This window comes from Podarcis raffonei, chromosome 5 (assembly GCF_027172205.1).
Source record: "Podarcis raffonei isolate rPodRaf1 chromosome 5, rPodRaf1.pri, whole genome shotgun sequence".
NCBI classification, from domain to species: domain Eukaryota; kingdom Metazoa; phylum Chordata; class Lepidosauria; order Squamata; family Lacertidae; genus Podarcis; species Podarcis raffonei.
The window spans coordinates 2,168,079-2,191,741 of record NC_070606.1 but is presented as its reverse complement, the minus strand read 5'-3'; the positions used below and the strand labels follow the sequence as shown (position 1 = coordinate 2,191,741).

The 23,663-nt window shown below is 41.4% G+C and overlaps 1 protein-coding gene across 3 annotated transcripts in view; it reads left to right on the top strand.

Annotated features, from left to right (window-relative positions):
- The window catches only part of ETV6 (ETS variant transcription factor 6), a 149,596-nt gene extending 127,309 nt beyond the window's left edge, over nt 1-22,287 (top strand). For all 3 annotated transcript variants that reach the window (XM_053387546.1, XM_053387545.1, XM_053387547.1), the window contains exons 5-8: nt 1,474-2,019; nt 9,956-10,098; nt 12,610-12,710; nt 20,297-22,287. In XM_053387546.1, coding sequence (XP_053243521.1) covers nt 1,474-2,019; nt 9,956-10,098; nt 12,610-12,710; nt 20,297-20,402 — 896 coding nt within the window. In that variant the 3' untranslated portion in view covers nt 20,403-22,287. The remainder of the gene's footprint in view (nt 1-1,473; nt 2,020-9,955; nt 10,099-12,609; nt 12,711-20,296) is intronic.
- The last annotated feature ends 1,376 nt before the right edge of the window (nt 22,288-23,663 follow it).

Sequence of the window (23,663 nt, the reverse complement as noted above, 5' to 3'; positions counted from 1 at the left end):
TGAGGTACCACTGTACAGACATTTTCTTTCATCCTAATTTCTGCGGCTTTTCTGAGTGTATCTGTGTAGCCATGTGAACTAGAAACTTTTTTTTAAATTGAGATTTCTGGAAATCTTAAATGAGATCCAGCGAACTATATGCCCAGCTGTACTCTACACATTAGAACATCATTTTGGGGTTTGTTTGTTTTTGTTTTTTAAACTCATTTATATGCCTACTATTTCCCTAAGGACTCAAAGCAGCTTCCCATTTCACCCTCGTAACCACCCTGTCTGGTAGTCTAGGCAGAGAAGCAGTACCCAAAGCCACCCAATGGGCTTCAGGGTTGGAACTTTGCAGTTCAAACCCCCCACTCTGTCGGCTGCACCCGACTCCTCCTTGGACAAAAATCATGACTTCCTGTGTTCACATCAACTAGGTAATCTGGTGGCACACATGGCTCTGAAATATGCTTAAAGGGTTATTTCTTTGCAAGTCCAGTTTTAAGACATTGTTGTTCAGTCACCGCAGACAGGGCATGGCCTGGCACTGAAGTTTCACTTCCTTGTGCCCATTTCGTTATTACTGACCTGAGTAGTCAGACAAAGACAGACCTTTCTTGTTTATGATTTGGAGCATGTGAATCATAAAATCCACACCAATGTCGCTTCCTCCTGAGCAGTAACAAGGAAACTGGTGGTTGCTGGCAAGATCCATTGGGAGGTGGACAGCCTGATGAGTGGGCCTGGAGTCAGCCTAAGGTCACAGAGCTTGTGCGGGGGAAGCAGACCTTTGGAAGCCGAGTCCACAGGGCTTCAAAGAGGCCTTTTGCTTGCATCTCATGGCAATTGTATTTTAGAAGCAAGGCACCACTCTGTTCTTTTTGAACACTCCCTTTAAGACAACAGTGGTAGCCACAGACTGAGGAAGAGAAGGAGCAAATACAACAACCTAATATCTCCACACGTCTAGCAAAACCAGGGTAAATTTTGCAGAACAGTTGATGCAAAATGTGATACAATTTGCATCATGGTTGCAAGTCATATAAGACAGCTTTTCTTGGCGTAGAATTTTAACATTTTTGGGGGGAGTAAGCACAGTCCATATGCTCTATCTTAAAGCCTGTCATGGTATGAATATATTTGTCTCATCTTTTCAAAACAATGTTTTTGTCCTTGAGAGAACAAATATGGGCAGTGTTTACTCCACCTTAGTTAGTATTTGGCTAGAACCAAAGGATCCAGTTAAAATTGCGTCTTAAGTTATGTGTCACCAGTGCTATTTTTCAGGAAAAAGAGGTGCCAGAACTCACCATGAATGCCTCCCTTGTTCGCTTATAATGGCAATGGCGCCCACCTGAGAGGTGCCAGAACTGAGTTCCAGTGAGCTCAGGCTGAAAAAAAGCCCTGTGTGTTGCCTATGAGCTCCCAGTTGGCCATTCCTGCCTATCGCAGAATTCACAACTTTTTCTTTCTTTTTCTTTTGCTACGCAGACAACTTTGTCCAGAGACATTCAAGACAATCAGCTGACACAATGCATCACAACCCACCTACCATTGAATTATTGCATCGCTCTAGATCCCCCATTAGTGCCAACCACAGGCCTTCACCAGAACCCGAGCAGCGGTCATTGAAATCCCCCTTGGAGAACACTATCCGTCGCCTCTCACCAGCTGATCGGCTCTTGGGAATGAGGCACCACCAGGAGAACAATAGCCAAGAGTCTTACCCTCTCTCAGTGTCCCCTATTGAGAATAACCACTGCCCAACCCCTTCCGAAGTGCTTCAGAAGCCTTCCAGCCCCCGCCAGGAAAACACAAGGGTGATTCAGCTGATGCCCAGCCCCATCATGCACCCCTTGATACTGAACCCCAGGCACTCTGTGGATTTCAAAGCCTCCAGGTTGTCTGAAGATGGGATGCACAGAGAGGTGAAACCCATCAACCTGTCCCATCGGGAAGAATTAGCATACATGAATCACATCATGGTCTCCGTCTCTCCACCTGAAGAGCATGCAATGCCAATTGGAAGGATAGCAGGTTAGTATGATATATTCTAGGTCATGTATGTTTCTTTGGTATCTACCATACATTTTCCCAAGGGCTGATGCTTGGGAAATTTGTTAATTTCATTTGAAGACAAACAGAAGTCCATAGGTTGAAGGTACTATAGAAGCAAATGGGTAAATAAAGGTATTTACTTTATGGTGATCTGCCATCATCTTGTTCTTAGAACCCAAATCCCCAAAATTATGGATGGTCTTTCTGACAAAGTAACAACCACCAGCTCCTGATTAATCTTCCTTGCATTTTCCCATGAACATCATTCCTCAAAATACATTCATTTTATGTGTTATTACATGTCGTGGTTTCCCAGCAAACAAATTTAATACTGCAACAGGTTAAATGAATGAGCATGGCCCAGGTAAATCTAACTGCTGTTAAGTTTGAAGGCTTCCAGTGAGAGAATGCTTAATTCTATTGTATTAAATTTAACAGAGATTCACATTCCTTATTTGCTTGGATTGGCTCTAGGAAGGAGGGATCTGAATTTCTCTTCTGCCAGTGCAAACATAAAGGGGTTCTAATAAGTTATTATTAATCTTCTTTACGATTTACCTAAACATTAGTAAGCACTGTGAAACAATAAAAAATGGCCTGCCCACAGGTTTTCCTTCCCGGTCTGTGACAGTTATACATTGTAGAATGCAGGCCAGCTGGTTTAAATGGGCCATTCTGCATTTATTATAATGTGAAGCTCAGTCCGTAGGGTTGTGACCACCTGCTTCATGAATCTGAGAGTCAGACTCAGCTTAATCAAGCAGTTGCTCACTTCCACAGATACCTGCTCACATCGGCAGTCTACTTGGGTGAGCAGTGTATGTAAGGTAGAAATTAGGGTTGCCATACATCTGGAGTTTCCTGAACATACACTGAATACTGCTATCGGAAGCAGTGTCCAGGGAGAAATTGGCAAAATGTCTGGGAAAATCTGGATGTATGAGAACCCCTGTTGTCACTTACTGAACTTTATTGAAATATGGCAACCCTAGCAGAAATTCAACAACTGGTAGGTAATTGCCCATTTCCATCTCTGAACTGAAGAAATGACAACATTCTGTATTTTTGGGTTCATGGAAGCAGCAGCAGCAACATCTCCTGAGCTGGTAGTTACCACGTTGCACAGTTTGTATGAAAAGTTTTTTATGGAAGCAAGCAGCTCTTAGCAGTAACTCAAAAACTCAAAAACAAATCAAACAAACAGGCCTTCCCAATTGGCATTCAATAATGTTGTGTCCTTGCCTACTGAATTGCTATTCCTTCCTTGCAGCATTACAGCAGCAACAACAAAAATGTGACAGGCTGTCGAATAATCTGCTATTCCTTGAAACTTCCTCCCTCTTCAAAGGATGCACCTGCTCACTAGAAAAAGCCTCCAGAGCAGAGAAATCCAGAGTCTTATACCTCCAAGGGTTGCAAAGCTTGCAGCTATTGCAAAAACAGCTTTGCTGGCTACTGGCTCTTTTGGGTTGGTTGGTTGGTTGGTTGGTTTGTTTGCTTGCTTGCTTGCTTCCTTGCTTGTTTCTCTCTTGAACTCAACGTTGAGAATTAAATGGTGGCTGTTTTGGGACTAAGCTGTCAAAACTGCTACAGTTGTACCTTGGTTTAAAATGCCTCGTGACTCAAATGTTTTGGCTCCCGAACGCTACAAACCCGGAAGTAAGTGTTCCAATTTGCGAACATTTTTTGGAAGCCAAATGTCCGACACGGCTTCCGCTAGAGTGCAGGAAGCCCCTGCAGCCAATCGGAAGCTGCACCTTGGTTTTTGAACACTTTTGGAAGTCGAACAGACTTCTGGAACGGATTCCGTTCAAGAAGCAAGGTACAACTGTAGATCTCCAAACCAGTTTTTACCAGAAATGAGGTCTGTGATACTTTCCTTTCAAGGCTGACTTCCAGATGAGTGAAGTTTACTAGGCCTGTTAAAATCCTTGAGCCAGAGAGAGATTCTTCAGCAAATTTGTAGGCTTGAAGCAGCTTTAAAAGAGGGGGAAAGACTGTTGCTCATTTGTGTGTATCACCATATTTTTCCATGTATAAGACTACCCCTAATTTTTGAACCCCAAATTAAGAAATCAATATTTATTGGGGGGGGAGATTGCCCTTCAGTTGTTGAGTTTTTGTGGGGTAGGTTGCCTCTGCCAATCACTTGCCACCGATCACCCAACCACCCACCCGCTCGCTGCCAGTCACCCGCACGCACGCTTGCCACAGCCACCAGCCACACATCCGCTCGCCAACAGCAATCGCCTGCCCACTTGCCGCCACAGATCACATGCACACCTCCCTCTGCGTTTACTATCCATGTATAAGACGACCCCCAATTTTTGCCTAATTTTTAAAGCAAAAAATTATGGTCTTATACACAGAAAAATATGGTAATTCACCTAAATACTAAATATTTCAGCTTGGAACATTAGCCCTCTTCTCACTTTCCATTCCATATATTGAATAAATGCATGGAAGTGGGGAGTGTTTATAGCGGCTGTTGCCATCGCTTGACTGCCATGTCTTCAGTGGAAGTCGAGAACTGGCCCAGTGTGACTGGATGTGCACAGGGCCTGTACTAGTGGATGAGGATTTATGATTTATGCAGGCCCTTATTGTGTCTACTTGTACTTGCACAGCGCCCATTGACACAAGTGTAAGAACGTAGGAGAACAGTCCCATTAGTCTGAACCATGAGTCAGTGACTGGGATAACAGGGCTCCTTCCAACATTTCCAGAGCAGCAGAGGGCCCACTACTGACAAGGGATCATGGAACAATCCTTGTTTCGAATGGGGAAATGGGAACTTGCCCCAGAGTGCAAGTACCGCTGAGGAGATCTCCCACTGCATATTGAAGATCACTGAGGCATTGGAGAGATTGCAGTGTGACTTTTGCTATCAGTGCAGACCTGTTGTGCTGGCATGCTCAAGAGGGAGGACTGAAAGCAGTGACCACTACTGAAGCCATGGGGGGAGAGGTTGAAAAGAGCCCACAGAAACCTGGAGCAGGTCATTAAACTGATAAATTGATGATAGGGCTTACTGTTTAACACTGCTTTTCCCTGCCCCCAACCAACAGAATTAATCAGGTGGCATTTTACTACCTGCAGCCCGGAGAAACCGTAACTATTCCTCAAAGGCAGGGCTTTCATCATCTAACCAGTTTTGCAGCACTTCCTGAAGTCGTGTCTCATTTTAAGAGACAGCTGCTCATTTGCATACATCAAATATTTTTATATGAAATCTATGAAACATTTTTCCATTGTTGAACACTAAAGCACTTTTTGCTGACTTTTTAATTAAAAAGCAACACTCAAAATAAACTAAAAGGGGGTTCTAATACTTCACGCAAAGTGATAAACCAAGAAGGAAATGGCAGGATTGCTTAGGTTTCCCCTGGCTACTCTGGTTAGTCTGAATGAAACGTAATCTGCTAGGAAGTCTGCTTAGCTGGACAAACAGCCAAGGTATATTAATGAAAGTTCTATCTGATGTGTAAAATAAGAATGTAGAAGCACAACCAACCTATATCACTGTATAATAAAGCAAAACACCCCTTCAGTCATAAGAAACTTCCATGCAAGTTTCCCCCCATTTATTTTAACAATTAATCCAGCAAGCACTCATCAACTAGATGAGACAGGAGAGATTTATGATTGCTTATCTCTCTTTTAATTTACTTGAAAAGCAAACATGGGTGGGGTGAAATTGGGTCTGGGCCACAGCACTGAGGTGGAGGGATTAACTTCCACCCCCTACACACACACAATGGCTACTTGCCCTACTAGAACAAATTCAAATGCTAACTATATAGAACTATTATTATTATTATTATTATTATTATTATTATTATTATTATTATATACCACCCTTCATATGAAGATCACAGGGTGATTCAGGTATGACTCAGTGTCCTGCGTTTATGAATTCTGTTTTGACCAGTCCTGGATTTGTAGAAGAAACATATGCATGAGAAAAGTCTTGCATCTGTACTGGAAATACCTGTCTGCTGTGGGAAGCTGCTCCTTCTTTGCTGTTTTTGGCTTCAGGGTTCCAAGCAAGTCATGAATATTTGCTTGGTGCTAGTCATAGCCAAGAAATAAAGAACAAGGCAGCACTTAGTTCCATCTGCCTTGTTCTTTCATCTTTGGTGCCTCCTGGCTGTGCATTTCAGTTCCCATGCTCCCTGATTCCTGTAGCCTTATGCAACCAACCTACCTATGAAACTACTTTTTATATTCTGCCATGCACTTAGGCAATTAGTTCGGTGCATCGTATTCCCATAATTCACATTCCCTAACAAGAATGGTAATTATATTAATGAATTATAACATTCAGAATGCTTCCCAGCCCCTAAAAGCATCCTGCAGCCAACATTGCATAGACACAATAGAAGCAGAGAAGCCCTCTTCTGACACCACTGCTGTGGAATAAGCCCTAACATGTGCTCTGGTGTTTCCTTCACTTTCACACCAGCTATTTCATTCCTCCAAGTTCCCCAGAAAACTATGGAGATGGCCAAGATATACAATGCATCAGCAAACATTTAGGAGGTATCATGTAAACCATACAGCCCTTTGCTTCATTCCAAAACTTTGAAAAGACTTCCAACAGACCACGAGTCAGAGACTGAACCTAAGACATGATCCCTGAGCAGATGCAAGCTGAAATTCTCAACACACTCAGAAGTTGGCAGGTACACCAAGGGTCATTTAGTCCAACCCCCTGCAATGCAGAAATCTCAACTAAAGCATCCATAAGAGATGGCCATCCAACCTCTGCTTTAAAATCCTCCAAGCAAGGAGAGTCCACCACCTCTCGTGGGAGCCTGTTCCACCGTAAAAAGAAGAAGAGTTTGGGTTTGATATCCCACTTTATCACTACCCTAAGGAGTCTCAAAGCGGCTCACATTCTCCTTTCCCTTCCTCCCCCACAACAAACACTCTGTGAGGTGAGTGGGGCTGAGAGACTTCAGAGAAGTGTGACTGGCCCAAGGTCACCCAGCAGCTGCATGTGGAGGAGCGGAGACATGAACCTGGTTCCCCAGATTACAAGTCCACCGCACTTAACCAATGTTGTTGTTGTCGTTTAGTCGTGTCCAACTCTTCGTGACCCCATGGACCAGAACACGCCAGGCACTCCTGTCTTCCACTGCCTCCCACAGTTTGGTCAAACTCATGCTGGTACCTTCAAGAACACTGTCCCACCATCTCGTCCTGTCATCCCCTTCTCCTTGTGCCCTTCATCTTTCCCAACATCAGGGTCTTTTCCACGGAGTCTTCTCTTCTCATGAGGTGGCCAAAGTATTGGAGCCTCAGCTTCAGGATCTGTCCTTCCAGTGAGCACTAGGACATCTGTCCTTCTTAACCATTACACCACACAAAACAGCTCTCACCACCAGAAAGTTCTTCCTGAGGTTTAGTTTATTATTAAAGGTGTTATTCCTGCATACATTGTGTAGCATCCACACAGCTTTGGACTCCTCACCATTTAACTGAGGGAAATGGAATAAGTAACCTGTTGCCAACTACCAGTTAGCAATCTTTCAGTGACCAGTTTGCAAATGCAGCCCCCATATGGAAGTACCCCAGAAAATGTCCTTTCTAAGGGAGACAACATGTGTTGAATTCCTTCTAACCTTTTGTCTTGATAGGGTTAATGTCAGTATCACTTTGTCAGTACCTAAATTTAATACTTGATAAATCAGAATTAATCAAATCCTAATTGAGCGACTTTGTGCAGTACTAGGGCCGCCACCCCTGCTCACTCACCAACCCTCCAACTTCTCCAGCTACCCTCCAGCTTCTTTGCCATCTGCCCTTCCCCCATACCTCCCCCACCCCTTTGCTCCAAGGCCCTCCCCTTCCCCCTGCACCTAATAAAGGAGTGGGGGCTTCATAAAGTGGCTTGCTAAACCGCTCTTGAATCACCTCTCCCTCCTCTGTAAAATAGCTTTCCTGGGCAGGTTGCCACCAGTGCTGCTTGCTTGCCTGCCATTTGCCATCCTGGAGCTGATGTGGCCACTTATGCCATGTGAACTGCAGCATGACAACAGCCTCACATTTTTTATGCATATAGTGTCAGTTTGCATTTCTTAGTACAAAAAGTATTGATCTGATGTGTAGGGAAGTTCTGGAAGTTTCTCTGTGTGAAAGAAACAAGCAGAAGGTTCCTGATGTTTGGGTTATTCCTTCAGAGAAGCTGAGTACAGCTGGTTTAAACTGGTTCTCTGTCAAGGTCATGCTGACTCGAAAAGTAAGGCCAGAAGGAGCCTGGGTTTCACTTTATCTCTCTTTTCTTCTGGTGTAGTGTACATAGTATGCTTAGCATTAAGGTTTAGGCTTATTATAAGTTATTGTAAGTTTAAGTTAAGTCTGCTGCAACTGGATTTCTTATGGGCAGTGCCAATCCTGAATGCATTGGATTTGTGACCATTACGCTCATTTGTCTTCAGTAGCAGTAAAGCTCTGCTGGATGAAATACAATTGATTGCCTCTGGTCTATTTGGGAGGGAATCCTGCAACATGTTTAAGTTTTTACTCTGCTAACAAGAATTGAGTAGAATTCTATGATATATAGGAAGACATTCAAGAGTATATACAATATGCTCTTTTTTTATACAGTAATACAAATGATCTATTCTTCCTCTATAATAATAAATGAAATATATATAATTTGATTCCCATTTCTGTCTGAGGTAAAATTTCCTGGTGCTATAAATCAGGCATTGTCACTGCTGGAATTCATTCCTGCAGGAAATTTACCAGATCTGCTCCATCAGTAGAAAATAAATGGTAGTGTTTTTCTGCCATACTTTTGTAAGCTGGTTTGAGACTGTTATCTGTGCATATTCTTTCTCAATTAATGTTTATGGTTTGCTGGCTTGTTTTAAAGTAGATTTGAATCTTTTAAATGATATATTGTCTGTATCTTTTCATATTGGCACAAGCTATTTAAAGACCATGTTCAGCAGAAAAGCAGTACAGAAATGTTTAAATAAATTAGGGGCTGTAAGTCCACCAGTGTACTTATAGGGCACCTAGAAAACTAGTGTGATGAGACAACAAACAAATTCAAATAAATAAATACATTCTATGCTGAATGCCATCCCATGGGGTGTGAAATTCAACCTTCCCCTTTCAGAATAAAAAAGCTGTCTTTGAAGTGTGACAATTTCTTAGCTTTGGTCTGCAACCAGTTTTTGAATTCTAAATTTCTCACTGAATATGCCTGTGGTGTAAAATTTACTTGCATGAAGCTGAAGGAGTGGGGAGAACTAACCTTTTTGCTTAACCAATCTAAAAATACTGGCATGAAAGAAGGAGGGGAGAAGTAATCAAAATTTAAATAATCTGTTAGACCTTTAATTAGAGATCTAGCCAGGGTGAAATTTCAATCCAATTATCAAAAGTGAAGGCATTTAACTACTTAATAGCTCTGAAGTAATTGCAGTGCTTTTACAGAATTATGCAAATGCTGAGTTGGAGAAAAGTGTTAAGGGACATACATATGGAATTTTCTGTTACATTAGCAAACAAGGATCGTGACAAAAACACAAAATTTCTAGAAACAAATTATTTCAAATGTGCATTAATTTTTTTATAGAAACAATTAGACAAATCCATGGTTTATCAAAGGCTAATGTGCATGATAGCCAAAGCCGCCATATATAGACACGGTGTATCTTTGAATCCCAGATTCTGAGGACAATCAACAGGGAACCGTCATCTGTTTCCTGATCTTGCTTATAATTTCCCTGAGGCGTCTGACTGGCTTCTGGTGGTGGGAGATGGAATGGACCTCTCATCTGATCTCCCGAGACAACTCTGGTGTTCTTAGGTGGAAATCTGAATTGTCAGCATCATTCCTGGTGCCCAGTTCATTCCAGGAGTGGGTCTTTTCAAAACCTTTGTGTCCTCTTCACAGACTGCAGGCTCCTTTGGGATTATGTCTATCAGCTGCTGTCAGACAGCCGGTACGAAAACTTCATCCGATGGGAGGACAGAGAATCCAAAATATTCCGGATAGTGGATCCTAACGGACTGGCCAGGCTGTGGGGAAACCATAAGGTAAAGAGCAGCTTAGCTTTAGTACACCAAGTATTGCTGACCTAACCTAGCAATGTTGGGCAGAGAAAGGGAGAGGTGTTGATCTCAAGGCAACAGTGTCCCCGAGATAGGGGCTACTAAGAATCCACACAATCTGGCTCCATGCATGTTGCTGTTTCTTGGTCCATGGCTTGGGTGTAACAGAATTGTGATAACTGGGGTTTTATTTTATTTTTTATGTAGACTAGGGGCTGCATCCTTACTCACTCTGCTTGCCAACCTCCCTCCCAGCCCCCCACATCCCTAGAGCTTTCCCTTGTCAAACCATGCAGCTACAAATATAGCTTTTCACCTTTCAAGCCCCACTTTTGAAGCCACAACTCTTCTATTCTGCAGCCCTGCTTTACATCCGTTTTCATCTTCACTCCTGTGTCTGTGCATCCTCCTTTTGTGCAATGCCCTTTGCACACAATAGTAATTCCTGCACCTTCCTCCTACCACACCTTGCAGCCACCACCCTGTTCACCTTCTGCCACCACTCCTCTTCTGCATACATTTTCATTCCCCGCTTTCATCTTCAACCCCATTGCATACCTCCTCCCTAATTTTCTCAACTGCCCCTTGCACACAGACCACCCACATTTGCAGGCCTCCTCCTCTCCTCTTCTGCAGCCCCTTTAGGCACACATGCCTTGCTGATATATATATATCACTGTATCTCTAAGATGAATAGAATCTTAAGAGCAAGTCTGTCCGTTATCCTGTTCGGTTAGAGAAGGTTAAGTTAAGTAATGGATGTTGTACATATGTGGGTATTTGCTTGTAAGTAAGATATCTATTCTAAGTTATTACACTGATTCTAGACCTGGTACCAATAAATGGTACCAGGAATGAGGGCTCCACATCCATGAGGCAGTGAGTGGTCTGAGGGAGAAGACTGGGAGGAGGAGGTGTCAACAGCAGAAGAGGTGGCAGGGTTTAGTGAACAGGAAGAGGCTGTGGCAGAGCACTGTTCAGACTCTGAGGTGGAAGTGGGGGCTGGAGAGCAGGGGGACCAGAAGACAGAGAGGCAAGCTGCTGAAGAGGCCCAGGAGTCTGCTGCTGCTGCTGCTGCTGTGACTAGCTCCCCCCTCCCCCCCGGTCTCCTAGGACACACAGAGAAATGAAAGGGGCAGAGCAGAGGGGGGTTGTGTGCAGACATAGCCTAAGACTGCGCGGGAAAGACCCTGGAGAGGAGGAGTCCTAGTGGGCACTGGGGACCTTCAGTCCTTGCAACTGCTTCATCAGGGCAAGACCTAGAAAGCATTTCTGAGACCACTAGGCCGGAGCTGTGGATTGTTTGCTTGAATAATTCACTTTACTGGCCACAAGTGATTCATTGTGTTGTGCTGACCTACGCCTGACTCCAGCCCTGATGAGGGGGAAGTTTGAGTACAGCAAGAAGAGAGCGGGACAGAACAGGAAAAAGTGGCTGCTTTAAATAGCAGCCCAGGGTTTAGTAAAGCAGGCACGGAGATACACTGAGGATTGCTTTCCCCTTGCCCCCCCCAAAAAACCCAGTTTTAAAAGGAGAAATAGCAGAGATGGGTACTTAGCAGAGTCGGGTACTTTGAAATGAACAGCAAACAGCTAAGATAACCAAGCCTTTCCAAACTCCCTTGTCACTGTACTCAACTACCACTCCCCCCCCCCCCGTGTTATCCCCTGCATGCTCTACTCAGACCTCTGCAATGTTTAAGATTGCCACTGTTTTCTACTCATCCCTGCTTTACTCAAATCTCTGCTGTTGTTTAAAACCACTCTTTTCCTCTGTTTTTCTCCCACCTAGCTTTACACAAATTGTTGCTGTTGTTTAAAACAGCAGTTTTCCTCTCAATGTTTCTCCATCCCTGCTTCAAACTTTGCTGTTGTTTAAAACAACCATTCCTTCCTTTTCAGTGCTCTTCCCTTCTCGTTGTACTTGTGCCTCTTCCAGGTGGTGCTGGACTCTCCTTCCTTGGAGGTTTTGAAGCAGAGGTTGGATGGCCATCTGCCATGGATGCTTGAGTTGAGATTCCTGCATTGCAGGGGGTTGGACTAGATGACCCTTGGAATCCCTTCCAATTCTATGGTTCTCAGCTGCCTCATGTGTGAGAGCTAAAGGACAAGAAGTTCACAAATAGTCCATACTTTACTCAAACCACCACCGTTTTCCTCTTAGTTTACTCCATTGCTGCTTCTGTCATTATTTTAAACCCTCTCATTGTTCTTCCCTTCTTGCTCCCATGCCATGACCACTGCTGTTGTGCTCTTTGCCTTCCTTTTTCCTCCCCATCCTGCATAACAAGGACTGGGATGAGGCAATTGGGGGCTGTGTGATGACATTGTTAGATTTTTATTATATTGTGAGATAAAGTGATTCCCTCCCCAATTCTGTAGCTTACTAATATATGTGGGAAACAGAACAAAAGGAAAGACAGAAACATCAACCACCTTTTTCTTTGTATTATTATGGTTTAATTATTGCTTCATGCTTTTCTTCTTTCTTTACAGAACAGAACAAATATGACATATGAGAAAATGTCTAGAGCCCTGCGCCACTATTATAAACTAAATATTATCAGAAAGGAGCCAGGACAACGACTTTTGTTCAGGTGATAATTCCTTATTTTTCATCCTTGTTGTTTGCAAGAAATTCTTTTTCTAAATTTCCTTGTGGATGTTGTTAGAGGAAGCTATAAAACAGAATGGTTATCGCCCTCCAGAAATGTAGCTAACCTGACTAAAAACCAAACTTCTGAATATCTGAAGGCTGGGGATGGGTTCACCAGTTCACAGCATTAAAACCGATATCTCAGTATCTATCAGTGTTGAAGTATTCAATGAGACCACTGAGCAGACGGTATGTGCAGCTGGCGGCTAATGGATTGAAGTTGAATCCTGACAAGACAGAAGTACTGTTTTTGGGGGACAGGGGGCGGGCTGGTGTGGAGGACTCCCTGGTCCTGAATAGGGTAACTGTGCCCCTGAAGGACCAGGTGCGCAGCCTGGGAGTCATTTTGGAATCACAGCTGTCCATGGAGGCGCAGGTCAATTCTGTATCCAGGGCAGATGTTTACCAGCTCCATCTGGTACGTAGAATGAGACCCTACCTGCCCACAGATTGTCTCTCCAGAGTGGTGCATGCTCTGGTTATCTCCCGCTTGGACTACTGCAATGCGTTCTATGTGGGGCTACCTTTGAAGGTGACTCGGAAACTACAACTAATCCAGAATGCGGCAGCCAGACTGGTGACTGGGAGTGGCTGCAAAGACCACATAACACTGGTCCTGAGAGATCTGCATTGGCTCCCAGTATGTTTCCGAGCACAATTCAAAGTGCTGGTGTTGACCTTTAAAGCCCTAAACGGCCTCGGCCCAGTATACCTGAAGGAGCGTCTCCACCCCCATCGTTCTGCCCGGACGCTGAGGTCCAGCGCCGAGGGCCTTCTGGCGGTTCCCTCATTGCGAGAAGCAAAGCTACAGGGAACCAGGCAGAGGGCCTTCTCGGTAGTGGCGCCCGCCCTGTGGAATGCCCTCCCATCAGATGTCAAAGCGATAAATAAGTACCTGACATTCAGAAAGCATCTTAAGGCAGCCCTGTTCAGGGAAGTTTTTAATCTGTGATATTTTAGTGTATTTTTGGTTTCTATGGAAGCCGCCCAGAGTGGCTGGGGAAACCCAGCCAGATGGGCGGGGTACAAATAATAAATTATTATTATTATTATTATGACAGTTTGGCACTTGGAGGATTAATCAAATCAAACTGTGACTTATGTTCAGCAAGTGGTGAATTTGCGATATTGCACTAATGTCAGCATGAAGCCAAAAATTGCATTTTCAAAAAATTCAGAGCTATTAAGACCAAAACAGGGGACTGGGTTTTCTTTTTCAGGACTGCATATAGCTCTTTATAATATTTGTACAAGTCCGTTGTCACGCTGGTGACAGGTGGCACATGCTCCAGAATGAGGGAAGCATCAATGACAGGTAGGCACAGCAAGTGAGCACGGCTTGTGGCAGAAGGGGAAGCAAGAGGGGCAGCCAGTGAGAGTTGAGCATCTCTCAAGGGTGTGGAAGTGGGTAGTTTGAGCAAAAGGGGTGATGTGGCGCTGTGGATGAGTGAGCAGGAAAGGAAGATGGTGCAGGAAAGAAAGTTGCAGGAGTAAAGACAGAAGTGAACAACCCTGCTGTGTGAGGGTTAAACTGAAAGTCCTCAGATACTTTGTATAAAGTGGTGAGGCAGGGATTATTGTTGTAGTGAATTTTGGTTTTTGTGGGAGTTAAAGAGATTTTTTTTTTTTTTGCCCTGGTGAAGACTCTGTGGTTTGGTTGGGAGAACTCTAACGTGCTGAGCTCCAGCCTTTGGAAAGAAATACGTTCTGTTATAATAATAAATTATTTATTGATGGGAAACCAATCATAATTTTTAAGGAGATCCCTACCAGATTTTTGCAAAAGAGAGATGGATATAAACAACTAATGGGATTGTTGAAGAAAAATGGAATACAACACAGATGGGAATTTCCAGAAGGGGTCTCATTTTATTACAAAGATAAAAGATTTAAATTAACTGATGTTCAGGAAGTTAAGAAATTCATCAGAAGATATGAGAAAGAATTAGGAAAGGTGGACACTGGTCTCGCTGGACCTGCTGGACCCACTCTGGATTCAAAGGAGGGAAAGAAGAAGAAAAAAAAGGAGGAAAATAAGGAGGAGGAGGAAGAAGAAGAAGAGGGAGGAGAAGAAGAAAAGGGAGAGGAAGAAAATATTGATAAGGAGAAAGCTACCCAACCTTAAGTTAAATTTTATTGACTGTAGTGACCAGAGAAATGACATTGAAACTTATAACTTGGAATGTGAACGGTCTTAATAATAAATCTAAAAGAAATAAAATTGAACATATTTTAAAAAGACGGAATTTGGATTTAATTTGTTTACAAGAAACACATGTGGCAAAGAAACATAGACATGTTTTGATTAACAAAAGGTTGGGGAGAGACTTTATAACTTCAGATGTAAATAAGAAAAGAGGAGTAGTCTTGTACATAAAGGAGAAGTATGATCCTAAGTTCATTTCCAAGGATGAAGAAGGGAGAGTGATTGTAGCCCAAATGATGCTGCAAGGGGGAGGAAATTATCATTGTTGGAGTTTATGCACCAAATGAAAATAAGGCTGAATTTTACAAAAAAAAAAAATTGGAGGAGAGGCTGTTGTAATTCATGGATCAGAAGATAATTTTAATGGGGGATCTCAATGGAGTGGTACGGCCAGAACTAGATAGATCAGTAAAAAGGAAAGCAACAAAAGAAGGCAAGTTACCAAAGACATTCTTTGACTTGATTGAAAACCTTGGACTAGTTGATATATGGACACTAAAATATCCAACTACAAAACAGTTCACATTTTTTCCGAACCGAACCACAGTTTGGGAAGAATAGTTTATATATGGATATCCAAGGAACTAGTACCAAGAGTAATTAAAAATGAGATCACACCGGGAATACTATCAGACCATAATTCAACACTTATGGAATTGAAAGGGAAAGAACAGTCCTCCTTCAGATGGAGGATGAATGAAAGTTTATTTGGATCGACTTCCGGGGTGGTGCCACCGGCAATGGTGGACTCCCTCTGAACTGGAGGGAATAGCTCCGCAGGAAACGGGTCTTCTCCGCTACGGCGAAGCGGGGACCCTTTCAAAAATCACAGGCGGATGAAGCCTGTGACCATGGGACTTGGCGGGCACCTTTAGCGCCCCCCCAACTCGCTAAGGAACCCACTAACGGGCTCCGAAGTAAAGAGGGGGAAGTGGTGCGGTGCTGAGAGTCAACAGCTATTTCCGTGGAGCGAAGCCGCATAGCCGTTGCCGGAGAGCGCTGCCTCTTTCCTGGGACAATTTGGACTTTAAAACAAGCACCCGTGAGTACTTAGATTTTGAACAATTGGACATCAAATAAGGACTAGCGAGCAGAAAAGAATTGGATCTTAAATACCTATTTTAATTTGGTACGGAACAGGAAGGTCTAAACAGGAAGTCAGCCTTCCGTTCTTTTGTAAACAGAATAAAGCAAAGACAACATAAACTAGAGCTAAGAAAATCGTCTTTAAAGGACTGGATTCCATCATCTATAATTGTGGAACCCCCCTTTGACAGCAGGAGAAGGGGGAGGATCATTTTTAGACTGTTTAAAGTGAGTTTAAAGTAAAGTAACTTTCCCCCGTCCTGATACTGGAGCGGGGGTGTCAGGACCGACGTTTGAAATTCATTGACCAGAAATAAGTGTTTTTGACAGATAGCGAAAAGAAGAGAAACATAGTGATTCCATTGTTCCTCTTCGCATTTGAAAGGAATAAATATTGACAAAGTATCTTAAAAAGGGAAACTCTGTTGCAAGAACAAATAGAAGTTTTCCCCCTAGAGGGAGACTGTGAAACTGTAACCAACTCCAGGGAGCTGGCAGCTGTTATAGATTACAATCGTGGGAACAGGCATTTGACCTTGCAGGACAATGTATTCAGAAACCTTGTTGTGTGTCTTTTATAAAACAAATGCCCTACTGGAACAATTACATGAAAAGGTGAATTGGATGGCGACCTCGACTAGAAATTTGGAACAGGCAGTGGGAAACTTTGAACAGGCAGTGGGAAAATATGTGGAGCCCACTCAGGAATTAAATCAGGAGTGTGTTTTGACAGAACAGGCCCAACAGGAATATGAGTTTTCGGACTTGACAAATGAACTTGGAAAAAGCCAGATTTGGAAAGAAAAAGTTTAGTTTGGCTTGGAAATGGGGGGCTGGATTGACCCCCCTATGCTGAGATGTCTGGAGTTTTCAAATATGGCAATGGGCCGTGAGATGTTTGGGATTGTGGGGGCTCTTAATCTTGGAGGGTTTTTGAAACATGCTGTTAAATACTATATGGAATCTAGTGTTGAATATGGAAAAGGGGCTGATCTGTCAAGAAGGGCTAAAAATATTGTCAAGCTGGAGCTATCACGAGCAGGAGACAAGGGAAAATACAGCTACAAATATGAAGAAGAGCTGCGGAAGGGACATGGAAGAGACTTGAGGGCCTCGGATACAAGGTTGCCAGGTTAATGAGCTAGATCGACGTGATAATAAGGACTGACAAAACCCGGAACCAGGAGGAAGGGACGTTGGATGAAGATTGGACTTGTTTGTATTTCTTTTCTCTACCATTAGAACTGTTTTATAAAATTGATGAACATTAGAAAAATGTTGGAATGAAATTACTTGGCTTTAGCAAAAATCTTTAAAGAATTATGAAAGAATGTTATGGTTATGAGAAGCTGGTAAGGACAAGATTTAAGTTTTAAGCTTTAAGATTTATCTTATTATAGAAAGATAAGACTAAAACAGTTTAGGGTAATGTAATGACAGAATATTATGAAATATGGAAAGGATTTGCTGGGATAATTAACAACTAGGATACAAAGAAAGGGAGGAGGAGGAGGTCTAAGAAAGAAGGTAATGACAGTTGAGGATTTGGAAATAATGAATTTGTTTTTAAATGTTTTTAAGTGTTTGTGATGTATTTTTGTATTTTTCTTTCTTTCTTTTTTTGTTTGAATCTGTATCTATATGGTGGGAGGGGTTTGTCTTTTTCCTTTTTAATTTGTTAATTATTTTTATTTTGCATTTTTCTTTGTCTCTATTTTATTTTGTAACATTTTGAAAATTCCAATAAATATCATTTTTTTTAAAAAAAGAAAGTTTATTTGATGACCGAACAATAGTGGAAAAAGCTAAGGAGGTAATAAAAGACTACTTTAAGTGGAATCTACATAAAGAAACTGGACTTGAAATGGTTTGGGATGCGAGTAAAGCTGTAATGAGAGGCTTCTTGATACAGAAAAATTGCCACCAAAAGACAGAAAGAGAAAAAGAAAGAAGTCCTGAATCACCTCATGAAGAATGAGAAAAAGCTAACATTGAAACGTAAAGACGAACAAATAAAACAAACTATTAAAATGTTGCAAACTCAGTTCTCCATGTTGGTGAATCAGGAGGTTGAATGGAAGATAAAATTAATGAGACAAAAGAATTTTAAATCAGCGAATAAGACTGGAAAGCTGTTAGCTTGGCAGTTAAGAAAACGTCAAAGTCAAAATACAATTAATAAGATCAAAATAGGAGATAAGGTGACAGAAGATCCAAAAGAAATAAGGAAGGCCTTTCAAAAAATTTATAAAGATTTGTACAGGAAGGAGAAGGAAGATATGAAGAAAATAGAGAGATATTTGGAAATTTATAAAGTAAAACAAATCTCATTAGAAAAAAGGAAACAATTGAATACACAAATAACAATGCAGGAGATTCAAATGGCAATAAAACGTATGAAGCCAGGTAAAGCTCCAGGACTGGATGGCTTCACAGCAAAATATTATAAGACTCTTAATGGACAATTGACACCTGTTCTGTGGGAGGTGATGAATAATATTCTGAAAGAAGGGAAGATCCTGAACATGTGGAAAGAGGCATATATAATGCTAATCCCTAAGCAAGATACAGATTGTTTGAATGCCAAGAATTATAGACCAATATCGTTATTAAATAATGACTATAAGCTTTTCGCATATATTTTGGCAGATAGATTAAAAGAAACTCTTAACGAGTTGATTCACAAAGATCAAGCAGGTTTTCTTCCTGGTCGACAATTAAAAGAGAATGTAAGACATATTGGATATAATAGAATATTTGGAGATCAGGAATGATAAACAAGCAGCATTAATGTTTATAGATTTGGAAAAAGCTTTTGATAATATTTTTTGGCATTTTATGAAGAAAAGTTTGGAAATGATGGGAGTAGGGGGATCTTTCCTGAGAGAAATAGATGCAATACACTCTGAACAGAAGGCAAAAATGATTGTGAATAATATACTGACAGAATACTTTGATATAATAAAAGGTACTAATTGTCCCCATTATTATTTATTGCGGTCTTGGAGGTATTGACAAACAGGTTAAGAGAAGCCTCAGAAGTGAAAGGTGTAAAAATTGGTGTAAAGGAATTTAAGCTTAAAGTCTTTGCAGATTATTTGGTTTTAACGTTAGAAGAACCTCATTCTAGTGTACCAGAAGCATTGGAGGAAATTGAAGAATTTGGACAACTAGCAGAGTTTAGGTTGAATAAAACTAAGACTAAAATGTTGGTTAAAAATATGGTTAAAGAAAAAATAGATGAATTGCAACAAAGGTCTGGAATCTTGGTGGCAAAGAAAGTAAAATATCTGGGAATTTGGCTGACTGCAAAAATTATCAATTTATTTAATGATAATTACCAATTGGTGTGGAAGGAGATTAAGAGAGACTTAGAGATATGGAATAGATTAAAGTTGTCATTTTGTGGTAGAATATCTGCAGAAAAAATGAATGTATTATCTAAGATGTTATTTTTATTTCAAACGATTCCAATAATCAAGGGGACTGGACAATTTAAAGAATGGCAAAAAGTACTTTCAATATTCATCTGGCAAGGGGAAAAAACAAGGATAAAATTTAAATTACTAATAGATAAGAAAGAAAAAGGTGGATTCTCTGTGCCAGACTTTATTATGAGGCGTCCTGTCTCTGCTGGTTGAAGGAATGGATTACACTGGAAAAAAAAGACTTATTAGATTTGGAAGGATACGACAACAGATTTGGTTGGCATTCTTATCTTTGGTATGATAAAGTTAAAGTGCATAGAGGTTTTACAAATCATGTGTTAGAAGATCTATATACGAGGTCTGAAAAAGGAACAAAAACTTGTTGGAAAGGAAAATACCATGGTGGCTATCACCTGTGGAGGTATTAACTGTAAAGAAATTGAATTTAGAGGGGAGGTGGGCCACCTATGAAGAGATATTAATGAAAACTGACAGAGGTTGGAAATTAAAGCCATATGACCAAATTGAGGGTGCTTTTACAGGTTGCTTGCAATATCATCAAGTAAATGATGTTCTTTTGTGTGATAAGAAAGTAGGATTCGAAGATAAAAAATCTAGATTTCAAATTGAAATGTTGGAATGCAGAAGTAAATTGCTATCTAAAATGTACAATTTTTTTATTAGAATGGTATGCACAGGATGAGCAGATGAAAGAGGTTATGATAAAATGGGCACACTTTTTCAGACACCAGTACAGTAAGAACAAAATACCTTACCCATGCATTTCTGTGTTGCTTGCATTTTCAGGTTCATGAAGACTCCAGATGAGATTATGAGTGGTCGCACCGACCGCCTGGAGCATCTTGAATCTCAGGAACTGGATGAGCAAATATACCAGGAAGATGAGTGCTGAAGAAACCAAGTCCCCTGCTTCACTTTGGTCTGTGGAAGAGCAGTCTACGTGGAGGCACAGTCAGATGGGAAATGAGACCCCAGGACTTAGCATTTACTTTGGAGACAGTGCAAGAGCCCAGAGTACCTTAGAAAAAACAAATCTATTGGCAAGGTGTTGGCAGCAAGACTTGAAAGAGAGAGGGGAAATATAGCACTACTGCACTGCTCCTTTTAGAGTCTCCCTCACCCGGGGATATTTTTGTTTAGTTTTGTTTTTGGGTTGGTTGGTTTGTTGAGGATTTTCTTTTCTAATTAATATGCCACTTGGCCTTTTTAAAGCAACGTTTGTTGAGCAAAACATCAAGTTTTTGCTTATTCTGGCTTTCCTATGGAAATGTAGTACAACTGTTTTCTGTGCAAAGTCTCATAAGATGATTCTAAGATAGGAACAAATGGTGACAAATGCCATAAAAGAAGTGAGAAAATGGCTGGAGTTATTTTTATTCACGCTTGTCACAAAGGTTAAAGATTCTGGATGGTGATCCATGGTGAAAGGTATAAGAAATTGAGAGCCGTGAGTGGCCTATCTTGAGTGAGCATTGTGACTTGAAAGTGTCTGCAAAGCCCCTCAGTCCCACAAGGAGAGATAAATGGAAGAGCTCTGCCAAAGTCAGTGGGCATCTCCACAATTTTCCAACTCAAGGAAGCTTTAAATGAAAACCATACTAATAGGAGAGGATTTTTGCTTGACTGAGTTTGTTGAGCCATCACCGGGGTATTTTCAGTTTGAAGAGGGTTTTTGTTTTTTGTGCCAGCCAACAGTCTCTAGGACAGAAGAAAGGTTTGTCATAAAAAGAGAAGGAAGGGGTTTAAGGCCCTTAAAATTGCAAAATTGCATTTCTAGAAGCTCTGACAGGTTGTCATCACAACTATATGTGCTGGCGGGGAAACACAGATTGCATTTCTGGGCTGATCTTTGCATTGGTTATGTTTCGCTCTGTTGTAAGTCAAGTTTTCTGGCTATCTTACCCATAAATATGGAATTTCATTTTAAAGGATGAGCATTCATGCCCTGTTAATTTTAAATGTTTTAGATTCTTGCAGCTCCAGATTGGTCTGTAGCTTTTTTGCTGAGAGGAGTTTTGTATGCGCCTCTGTTGGTAGGAGGTCTTAGCCCTTTAAACATCAAGAAGGTTGTTAAATTATTCTGAAGTTAGCAGTATGCTACCCTGTGGTTCTCTACCACAAAATATCTTACTCTTCATAAAGTTCATATGTTCATCTGTACACATAATGACATAATTCTGTCTGTGCTGCAGCATCCACACTCAATGAAAGCTGTTCACAGGGCTGTATGTATCTTAAATACTAATGAAATCAGTATTCTGTGCCATAATTCTGCATCAGGAATGCAGAATTTGAAATTGTATCACTTGGACCTGATATTCAAATTAAGCATATTTGCTGTGATTTAATTTGCATAAAGAGTTCTGAGTCTATAAGTGGGGTAAGGTGGAAAGGACTGGCTATGCTGATGTCTCTCCACCTCTCCATCACTGGTAATTCTGCTCCGCCAACCTTCTGGCTTCTAAAATTTATTCTGAATCTTTAAAAACTTGCTCTTTAAAAAGAAAAATTAAAGTGAAATACTCAATATGTTTCTGCATTTGCATGGTAAGGTTATATAAAACACACAGCCCTGGTCATTGGCTGGTTTCTTACCAGTTTCCAGTAAAAGTCATTCACTATAAAAATTTCACAGCAGTATTCACTAAAAACTGGTCTGGGACTCTTCCCCCCACCCCGAGAAAATGTTAAATGGTGAAATGAAACATACTACTGATAAGGGACAAAACTGTTAAATCTAAGATGCAACATGTGAAAATAAAAGAACCTTGCACATACATTTAAAGCCTTCATTTTCACACATTTGTCCATCACTCTTCGTTCCCCACAGGTAGCTCCTCCGGCCCCTTAATTTTCATACCAGTTACGTAGCCAGCGCAGCATACTTTGGCCAAGAGATACTATGCACTCTGTGTTAATGGAAAGGAGTCTCAGCAGAACAGCTGCATCCCAGATTTAGAGCTGCAGGTGGATCAACAAGTTTTATGGAATTGTTTCTATTGAGCTTCAAACCCTGCCCACTGTTGACTTAAGAAGCTTCACATTGTCTGTTTTATATGAAAGGGGCCTCAAATTACATTTATTGTGTTTGAATTTGGCAGTTCATTTTTGTTGTTGCAGATTCTTAACATATTTTTATGAATGGCAGACTCTTACAAGGGGGAAGCCTACTTTCCCTTCAGTCACAACAAAGGCTGCAATTCTAAAAGCTTATGAATCCACACTCACACTATGGTCCCATTGTTCTTGCATCCATGTAAGCAGCCCAGACAGTCACAGAAGCAACAGCTAGGTGGGCGGGGGGGGGGGGGACATTTCATTGGATGGCTGTTAAATAAAACTGTGGATGCAACAGTGTGTTTTTTCATATTCAGGAACTGAATATGAGTTCTTGTTTCTCTGGGGCCAAACTAAAACCATTACCAAATAATAAGGGGCTGCTTCTGAAAATGGCAGCTGTAGGGCCGGGTTTGCAACTGTTCACAAGATGTCCTGCACTTCCCTGTCTCCCCAGCAGTAGTCAGTGATGGGTAGAACAAATAGGAATAGGGAAATGCTTAAAAGTTATTGGGGAATGGGGAACCCTACCATAAAACCCACCTATACCTATACAGTGGTACCTCGGGTTACAGATGCTTCAGGTTACAGACTCCGCTAACCCAGAAGTAGTGCTTCAGGTTAAGAACTTTGCTTCAGGATGAGAACAGAAATCGTGCTCCGGCAGCGCGGATAATAAATTAGCTAAAGTGGTGCTTCAGGTTAAGAACAGTTTCAGGTTAAGTACGGACCTCTGGAACGAATTAAGTACTTAACCCCAGGTACCACAGTATACAAAATGAACATTGCAAGGACCCCTGGGTTCACATAAGGGCAGAAATTTCTTTGACATTCTCTTTAAATGGCTGCAGCCATGTGCAAATTAAGAATGAAATGCTGTTGTCGGTTTGCTTGGATTTCTTTTATTAAAAAATCTTAAGTAAATTGTAGCCTGTTGATGATGGCTCTTCTTTTTGTTTCTTCAAGGTGTGGGGGTTAAGGTGATTGAACTGAATGAATGTAACAAAGAAAACAAGAATGCCTCTTCTCAGGGCCAGTGAGTTGCAAATAATTTTTAAATGCTTGTAATTACATCATCTCAATAAAAATTTTAATA